This window comes from Oryctolagus cuniculus, chromosome 13 (genome assembly GCF_964237555.1).
Source record: "Oryctolagus cuniculus chromosome 13, mOryCun1.1, whole genome shotgun sequence".
NCBI lineage: Eukaryota > Metazoa > Chordata > Mammalia > Lagomorpha > Leporidae > Oryctolagus > Oryctolagus cuniculus.
In genome coordinates this window covers 43,878,137-43,888,093 of record NC_091444.1, presented here as the reverse complement: position 1 = coordinate 43,888,093, position 9,957 = coordinate 43,878,137, and the positions used below count along the sequence as shown (strand labels likewise).

The following is a 9,957-nucleotide window of genomic DNA, read 5'->3' as shown; positions in this document are numbered from 1 at the left end:
GGCCACTTACTTTATCAGTATCCTATCATCTCCACAAAATAAGACAGCTAAATATAAGGCTTTTGAGAAACTATTTAGTTACATTTCTCCTATATACTTTATTCTAAATGCTACTAGTAAACCAAAAACAAAAGCAAAAGAAGAAAAAATCAGAAGATGAAAATGATACAAAAGTGAAAAGTTTATAGTCTTGTTACCAAGTATTTTTAAAGTGATATAATAGTAAACTATAAATATCAGTACAACTGATAAATAAACCAAGGTAACAGGAGGAAAATGAAAATTGTGATCTTTTAATGTGTATTAAACAGATGAAAATCTGACCTATTATACCAATAAACCTTATATTTGAAAATAATTCTGATAATTTTCATGGTTGTGCAGTTTATCATGTAGGGAAGTCATTTCTCTTACATATAACTGAAGCTCTGAAAAAAAAAAAGATATTTTCAAGCTCAATTATACATATGTCATGTATTAAAGCTGTAGTTAACAGAAGAGAATAATACTGGTCTATTAAGCATTTTAAATACAAAGTTACAGAAATATTTAATATGTAGAAGGGAATCCCTCTGCACATAAGGTCCCTAGCTGAGTAGGGGGGATGGGTACATTGAAGGAAGACCACAGAACCAGCAAAGACTGTAAAAATCACACTAAGTACATATTACAAGTCACTCCTGGTAGGTTTAGAACACTGATGTATTATCACAATCAAAAGGTCTTGACATCTATAGGCTACAAATGCTAAACAGTAAATGGATTGAATTTTCTCCATTCAATTGTCACTGTTTTATGGAAACACATTTCAAACATGGTAAGATAAAAAAAAAAAAAAACTGAGAAAAATTTGCTTCACAGAAGTTTACATTATACTTAGTTCATTTTATAAAAAGAAAATAATAAAAGAAATATACTCCTTCAAAGTAAGGACAGCTACTAATGAAAAATTTCTCGTAAGTGCAGCACACGATTTCAGAACAAAACACTTGAAACACTTGTGATCCTAACAGGTCCTTTTCCCATTTCCATTCTTGCCACGTCTTTGAAAGATGGAAAAGAAATGGCTTCATTTTTACAGAAAACTTTCCATCTACTGTTTTCATTCTTAGTAAGTAAAAGGCACAAACTAATAAGTGTCAGTATTAAGTCTAATCATCTCAATCTTTATAGGCCTAGTCCTCTAACAAGTAAAGAAAAATACATGCTTCATAATAACTAGTTTTTTCACTTTACCATTCTTTGGCTTTTATAGGGCAAATGCATATTAGAAAAGAGGTCACTGATTTTACAGAATGATGGATATTAAAAAGGGGAAATGATAGTGGTAAACAGAAGTTTATCAAAAGACAAAGAAAAAGAGTATGACTTGGAGAAAGTATATCAGTTAAACCATAATATTCAAACTGGAACAAAGATAATAATCTGTTTGACAATGTTTATCAAAAATAATTTACCAAAAATATTTGAAGTGTGATATTTGAATTCAAATGTTAAAATTGCTATTTCAGGGCAACATATTTTTCTAAATTCAGAAAAACACAATACTAGAGTGAAACTCTTAAGTTGAAGGCAGTGCCTTAATCTGAACCTATGAAATGAGACACCAGGAAGAGCATTTGTCAAAGATGGAGCCATCTGTCCAAAAGGAAACAAGCTACTTGCTGACAACAGTCTTAGAAAATACAAATCACATTCTCATTTATAGTATGAATCCTGTTAAATCAATTCATCAGATATGGTTTTTCAACTCAAATTTTCATCTACTTAAATGATAGTGTTCAATTATAACCTACCATTATTAGAGAAATTATAAATAATTAAGATTAAAATGTCAGTGAAAACTATTTTTCATATGGAATAAAAAAAAAGCATTCATTGAAACCTACACCCAACTAGGAAACCAAAAACTCCACTATAATTTTAAAGAGAGACAGAGAGCAGCCCAAAAATCCAGTTTGAAAAATAACAATAAATAAACTGTTAAGCAAACTCATGAATATAAATTACTTTGAAACATCTACTTATATCCATTTTAATGAAGATACAATATGTTAAAGACATTTTTAAGAGACTAGCAGTGGGCTAAGACAAATGAATCGAATTTACTTATATCCTAAATAATTACAAGTGATTTTACAAATGTAGTGTAATTCATGTTTTCTTTCCAGTTTAAAAATTTCTACCCATTGCCTCTATCTTTGGTGTAACTGCCACCAAAAAAACACAGTATACAGCATAGAAACCTAATTACTATTTTCAACTAGGAAAATGTAAATCAACATTATTTCTTTTAAAATAGGATATAAAGAATATCATCCTACTTAATTTTGTCTCATGGTCCCACAAACCTGAAATATCATGCCAAAATGTGAAACTTTAAAAGGGAACATTATCATTTGCTAGAACTATACCAAAAATTTAGCTACTGTACACTGGTGTGATGACAGCTAGCGGTATGCAGAGGCTACAGAAAGACATAATATACATCTGTTTAGCTCACAATTAGTAAAAGGAAGGTTCCACTTAATGTGAACCTGAAATCTGGACAATATAATGTCTTCAGTAAATATGCTACAACTTTGTTCTCTTGCAGTTTAAAAGGATAGTGTAATTATTTAAAATGTACACAATACATTATGAAACATGGTAGTTGTTCATGATTAAAATAAAATAGCAATGCAAATTAATTTAACAGTGTTAAATATATTCACATGATCACCACTGTGATTCAAATGGGCACTAATGAAGTTAACATATTAATAGATGTACATGACATTTCCCAAGACAGTTTTTATAAGTTTGACCTTTTGCAGACCAGGTAATTTTACGAGACAAATAATCGTGTATCAATTCTTTGTATTATAAAAGGAATTAAATGTTGTAAGTAGTTTCATTCCTCTGGGGGCTTGGGAGGGGGAGGAGAACCTCGAAAAAGTCAGTGCAAACTGGAGAGAGTCCTACCTTCTTGAATATTTTAACTTGCTGATCAAGATAGATTCCTATGAGTTGAGGACAAACAAACCTTAAGATATTAATCACTCTCCTAATATTGTCTGCGGCATTTAGCAGATATCTCCCACAAAGAGGAATACCAGGTCCTATAGCAGAGCCTTCTGAGAATATGGTTGTTGTGGCTGAGGTGGCTGCTGGCTGCCTCCTGGCTGAGGCAGTGTTGATGATGTTAAATTATAGTTTGGCACCTGGGACAAATTAGTTCCTGCATTCTGGTACATAGTGACATCAGCAGCAGTGGCAGCAGCAGGAGGAGGACTATATACCGAAGCCTGGCTGGGATACGTACTTCCTTGAACAGAACTAACCATTGTGCTGTAGAAAGAGAAAAATACTCAATTAGATAAGTAATATATAGCCATCTAGAGATTAACAAGAAAGCTAACTACTAAATATTCATTTACATATTAAATTCATGCAATTAATTTTTGTTGACTATCTACAATGTATAAAATTGAATTTCAGGGATATTATAAAGAAAAATAAGTCATCATAATAGAGCTTATATTTTAGTATGAGTTGGTCATAATTGTTAATAGGAAACACAAGACACAGCAGGGAAAACCAAGATTATCTGGGACAAAGGATTCTAGCTTGTGTGGGTTAGAATGGAGAAGAAAGCATCTTAGATATGGCAATTTTTTTTTTTATTTGACAGGCAGTTAGACACAGAGAGAGACAGAGAGAAAGGTCTTCCTTCTGCTGGTTCACCCCCAAATGGCCACCACGGCCTGTGCTGTGCCGATCCGAAGCCAGAAGCCAGGTGCTTCTCCTGGTCTCCCATGCAGGTGCAGGGCCCAAGCACTTGGGCCATCCTCCACTGCCCTCCCAGGCCACGGCAGAGAGTTGGACTGGAAGAGGAGCAACTGGGACTAGAACCCGGTGCCCATATGGGATGCCGGCACCACAGGTGGAGTATTAACCAAGTGAACCACAGCTCCAGCCCCTCAGATATGGCAATGTTTAAGCAAAGACATGATATAGGTGAGGGAAAGAGCCATACTGATGATCTAGCATAAGCACATTTCAGGACAAGACAAAGAAACTGAGGAGAGACAATGCTAAGCACAAACAAGGAACAGCAAAGGGGCCACAAAGGCTGCAGCAGGATGAGCAAGGGGGACATTGGCAAAAGATAAAGTGGCTGAATTAAGGTGGGAAAGGAGGCCTTAGAATAGAGTGCCTTAGAAGGCCGTAAGGATTCTGGCTTAGCCTGTGAATGAGAGGAAAGACATTGGTTGGTTTTGAGCAGAAGGATGATGTGATTCGATTCAGATATCAACAGGCTCACTCTGAAATATAGACATAGCAAAGATGAGGCTATTATAATCTTGGTGACAGCTGAAAGCTGGCCACAGCCACGGAGCTGGGAGAGGAGGGTCAGATTCTAGATACAGTTTGAAGACAGTGCCATCAAAATTTGCTACTGAACAAACCAGACAAGAATGCCAAAGGTTTTAAAACCAAACAACTGGTTAAAATAACTGGTAGGGGCTGAACTGTGGCAGCCGCTTAAGACAGGGTTTACAGTGCTGGCATCCCATATGAACACTGGTTACTGCCCTGGCTGTTCCACTTCCAATCCAGCTCTCTGCTAATGCGCCTGAGAAAGCAATGGAAGACAGCCCAAGTCCCTGGGCCCCTGCATCCATGTGGGACACCCAGAAGGAGCTCCTGACTCCTGGCATTGGTCTGGCCATTTGGGGAATGAACCAGGGAATAGAAGATCTCTCTGTCTTTCCTTCTCTCCCTCTGTAACTCTGCCCTACAAATAAATAAATAAATGTTTAAAATAAATAAATAAATAAATAACCGGGAGAGAGGCCATTCATGTAAATGGAGAAGACTATTGATAAGACTTCACAGCAGATGGAGAATGGGATGGGGGTGAAGATCAAACAGAGAAAGATTTTAGATGTATAGGATGTAACCAAGAAAAGACAATGCATAGGTAGTCAGCTATTCAAGTAGAGGCAAATCCAGGGAGGAAGTTAGGAATAGAAATATACATTTGAGAGTCATCAGCATATATAGGCACATGGTGTCCAAATTCATGTGGCTATATGAGATCCCTAGAGAGTGACTGCAAACAGAAATAAGCGGTCAATATACCGAGCCCTAGATTTTAAAGTCAGGAAGGGATAAAGAGGCACTAGGCAAAGGAGATCAAGAAGGAAAAGAAAATTTATAATTCTGTGACGTGAACAAAGTATTTCCAAAAAAAGGAAGAAATGATGAACTGTCAAATGGATTAGGAGAATTGAGAGCCACAGGAGCTGCCAACAGGGAAATACCCATACCCATGATAAGGAACAATGCTGAGACTAGTGACGACGAAAGCCTGATACCTCAACTCTATTTCCCTGAAAAAAGAAAAGGGGCCTTCCTTATTTTATTTTTTTATTTTTTGACAGGCAGAGTGGACAGTGAGAGAGAGAGAGAGAAAGGTCTTCCTTTGCCGTTGGTTCACCCTCCAATGGTTGCTGCGGCCGACGCACCGCGCTGATCCGATGGCAGGAGCCAGGTACTTATCCTGGTCTCCCATGGGGTGCAGGGCCCAGGTACCTGGGCCATCCTCCACTGCACTCCCAGGCCACAGCAGAGAGCTGGCCTGGAAGAGGGGCAACCGGGACAGAATCCGGAGCCCTGACCAGGACTAGAACCTGGTGTGCCGGCGCCGCAAGGCGTGGAGGATTAGCTAGTGAGCCGCGGCGCCGACGAGGCCTTCCTTATACCTCACCATATTTATCAACCATGTGTACAGACATCCATTCGGATCTCTATCTACATCCATTTGTGAAATCATGGTGTGTGACAAATCATCATTTGTGAAATCACGGTGTGTGACCTGATGCCACTGACACAGTATACCTTAACATCGCCTCTCAAGGAACACATGTTCATTTCAACACATACTTTTTTAGAGAACGCCCTGGAAATATTTAGCTCTCTTGGCCTGGCTCATACCTGCTTTTCTCTAGTTCTTGGTTTAATTTTCACTAAGATGCCCTTCTTGCTTTCACATCTCTCCAGCACTGTTTGATTACTCCAGCACTGCTCGATCCTCCTGTGTGCTATTAGAGCACCTGCATGCACTCTTTTCACTACATACTCTCTGGTAACTGATTTTTTACTTGTCTGTGTCTTCACTAAACGATAATATCCTGAAAGCTGAAATTGGGTGTCTTTCACCTGTACAGCACACTGTGAAGCAGTTTTATATCAGATAGGAACTCAAGAAATATTTGATAAACAAACCTTTAAGTGTTGGTAATGACAATTTCATATGTAGCTTCACATTTCTTGCAAGGAATTCACAAAAGCTTTGGAGCAATTTAAGAATCCATACATAAATATTCTCTCTCCACATATTTATCACACATATGGATGTTTATAAATATACAGAAACAAAGTTGTGCTTAAATGGGAAAATGAGGAAACTGCTGGCATAGCAAATGCAAGATAAGGAAAAGGGAAGGAACAAAGATCTGCCAGAAATGTACTGCGTATTTGTACTGGTTACAATCAAGGTCAAGGAAGATTTCTGTTATTTTTGATAGGCAGGTTTTTTTAGTGCAATTTAGTTCCTCCTCAGCCGGAAGCCTATTTCTTACCCTTTTACACCTAATTTTGGTTTTACAGTTAACACTTTTTCAGACCTCTGACATCCCTGGACCATCTTATTGTTAACTGGGAAAGAAGGTGGGAACTGATGTAGTCTCCAAAAGTTATCTGTAGTGATAGGAGTTTATAAGGCAATAAATAAGTGGAAAGCGACAGTGTTATAAGACCACCAAAGCTTATGTACTTCTTTGTCTATGATTTCAGTTTACTTCCAAAACTGATATTTACTGACTATTTAGTATAGGCCAGACACTATGCTAATCACATGACATACAAGTAGGATTTAGTTTCTTGGTTTCAAGAAGCTTACTGACCAGTACGGGCAAACATATAAAAATACATACAATTTATTATAGCATAAATTAATAACAAATAAAGATAAATACTAGGTGCTTGAGGAGCCTCAGGGTTTAAGGAAGTTTTATAAAGAAATACACTCACACTATGTTGTTCTAAGCTGAGAGACAAGACAGTAAGAAATATTCTATCAGGGTTGGCACCATAGCTCACTTGGTTGATCCTTTGCCTGTGGCACTGGCATCCCAAATGGATGCCGGGTTCTAGTCCCGGTTGGGGCGCAGGTTCTAGTCCCTGTTGCTCCTCTTCCAGTCCAGCTCTCTACTGTGGCCTGGGAGGGCAGTGGAGGATGGCCCAAGTGCTTGGTCCCCTACACCGGCATGGGAGAACAGCAAGAAGCACCTGGCTGGCTTCGGATCGGCACAGCACAGGCCGTGGTGGCCATTTGGGAGTGAACCAACGGAAGGAAGACCTTTCTCTCTGTCTCTCTCTCACTGTCTATAACTCTGTCAAATAAATTAAAATATATATATATATATAAATAAAGAAAGATGTTCTATCATGAACAACAATACGCTAGTGTAATATGACATGGCATTGACAGCATGAGCAAAAGTGGGAGGTATAAAAGGCATGGTCCGTGTTGGGAACTGCCAACAGTACACTATAACTAAAAGTATGTCACTTAAAGTATGTGGTGGGAGTAGCTAGAGAGATACTTGGAGATACTGATAAGGACTGAATAATGAATGGCCCTAAATAGCATGTTAAGGAGCTTGGGTCCTATCTGAAGGATAATGAGAAAGCCCACAGGAGCCTTATTGGCAACAGCATAGATTAATTCATAGGGACAAGATTAGAAACCAGGAGACAACATGTATTAGGCAAGAAATGATGAGTGCTTAACTGTACAGTACAATATCAATGGGGAAGAGTTATTTAGGAGATTAGTAAATAATTGCACGTTGGGTGTCATGGTAGGAAGATAATGCAGAGTAGAGATAAAGGAAAGAAATAATGAGTGAAGACAGGGTTCTGTCCCTCCCAAGCAACTGGGTGGATGCTGAAACTGCAAACTGAGATAAAGAATAAAGTATATGGGCTAGCCTGTAATGCAGCGGGTTGAACTGCCGCCTGTAGCACCCACATCTCATACGAGCACTGACTGGAGTCCTTGCTGCTCCACTTCTGATCAAGCTCCCTGCCAATGTGCTGGGAAGGCAGTAGAAGATGGCCCAAGTGGTTAGCCTCCTGCACCCACGTGGGAGACCAGAATAAAGCTCCTGGCTTAGGCCTGGCCCAGTCCTGGCTATTGCAGCCATTTGGGGAGTGAACCAGTGGATGGAAGATTTCTCTCTCTCTGCCTCTGCTTCTCCCTCTCTGTAGCTCTGCCTTTCAAATAAATAAATAAATCTTATTTAAAAAATAAAGTATAAGTGAGAATTATTACAGTAATTGATAACATTTATTTAATATGTGACAGGCACTATGCTCTATGGCATCGTCCGTTACTATTCTATATGGGTTGCATTTTGAGATTTAAACTTGTATTAAACATAGTCAAATTTCATGCTGTTACTTGCATCAGTATTGGCCAGTGTACTGCTATAATAATGTTACAGACTGTGCTAAGAACTGGAACCAGAATGCCTAGGTTTGAATCTTGGCTAAAGGAGGAGGACTTTATACTTCTCTCCAGATCTCAGTTTTACCATCTATAAAACAGAGATAGTAAGAGAGTACTTCAACAAGTTCATCACAAATGAAATTAAAAAATAAATTTTGGCACAAAAAAAATTTTGATCTAAGCATATGATGAAAAATGTATATAATGAAAAAACTATGCATGAATTACAAATTTTTTGTACCAAAGTAAACTTATATTTTTATTCAACTTTCCACAAACTTTTTGAAGTACCTTGAAGTGTTATCTTCCTACTTCATGGGTTATTTGAGGACTAAATGAGTTAATACATGCAAAGCATATACCACAGAGCCTGGCACATACTCAATATCCCATAAATGTTACTAAGCCTCCCTATTACTCTGCTTCTTAAGGTCACCTCAGAATATTCCATGTGACAACAGAATAATGCTTGAAAAAACCCCAACCATCTAGAACATGTAATTCTTTGAGGATGAACAATAATAGTGGAGATAGACAGGAGCATTTGTGGGCCACTGATGGAAAGGTTCCTAGAAACTGTGCCACCTACAAACTCGTGTTGTGAATCAGAATATCATGACTTCTGGGACCAGCGCTATGGTGTAGCCAGTAAAGCCGCAGCCTGTAATGCGGGCAACCCATATGGGCGCCAATTTGAGTCCCGGCTGGGCCACTTCTGATCCAGCTCTCCGCTATGACCTGGGAAAACAATGGAAGATGGCCCAAGTCCTTGGGCCCCTGAACCTATGTGGGAGACCCAGAAGAAGCTCCTGGCTCCTGGCTTTGGATCGGTATAGCTCCGGCCTTTGCGGCCAATTGGAGAATGAACCAGTGGATGGAAAACCTCTCTCTCTCCCTTTTCTTCTCTGTGTAACTCTGACTTTCAAATAAATAAATAAATCTTTAGAAAGAAAAAAAAAAAAGAATATCATGACTTCTAAAATACATGCTGGGGGCAGCATTGTAGCGTAGCAGGCTAAGCCTTCGTCTGCAGTGCCAGCTTCCCATGGGCACCAGTTTGTGTCCCTGCTGCTCTTCTCCCAATCCAGCTTTCTGCTATGGCCTGGGAAAACAATAGAAGATGGCCCAACTGCCTGGGCCCTGCACCTGTATAGGAGACACAGAGGAAGCTCCTGGCTCCTGGCTTCAGGTCAGCCCAGCTCTAGATACTGCAACCATTTGCAGAGTAACCAGCAGAGAGAAGATCATTCCCTCTGCTCTAATTCTACCTCTCAAATAAATAAATCTTCAAAACAAACAAAAAAAATAGCTGGTGAACTCTTATTAAAATCTACCTTTTATTCACTCTAAAGTAAAGACTTAAGCTTAGATTCCCATTAAAGCAGAAAAGACAT

General features: G+C 38.8%; 1 protein-coding gene across 2 annotated transcripts in view; it reads right to left on the bottom strand.

Annotated features, from left to right (window-relative positions):
• Positions 1-272: 272 nt before the first annotated feature.
• Positions 273-9,957, bottom strand: part of STAM (signal transducing adaptor molecule) — a 67,159-nt gene continuing 57,474 nt past the window's right edge. For both annotated transcript variants that reach the window (XM_008268295.4, XM_051821436.2), the window contains exon 14: positions 273-3,330. In XM_008268295.4, the coding sequence (XP_008266517.1) occupies positions 3,102-3,330 (229 nt within the window). In that variant the 3' untranslated portion in view covers positions 273-3,101. The remainder of the gene's footprint in view (positions 3,331-9,957) is intronic.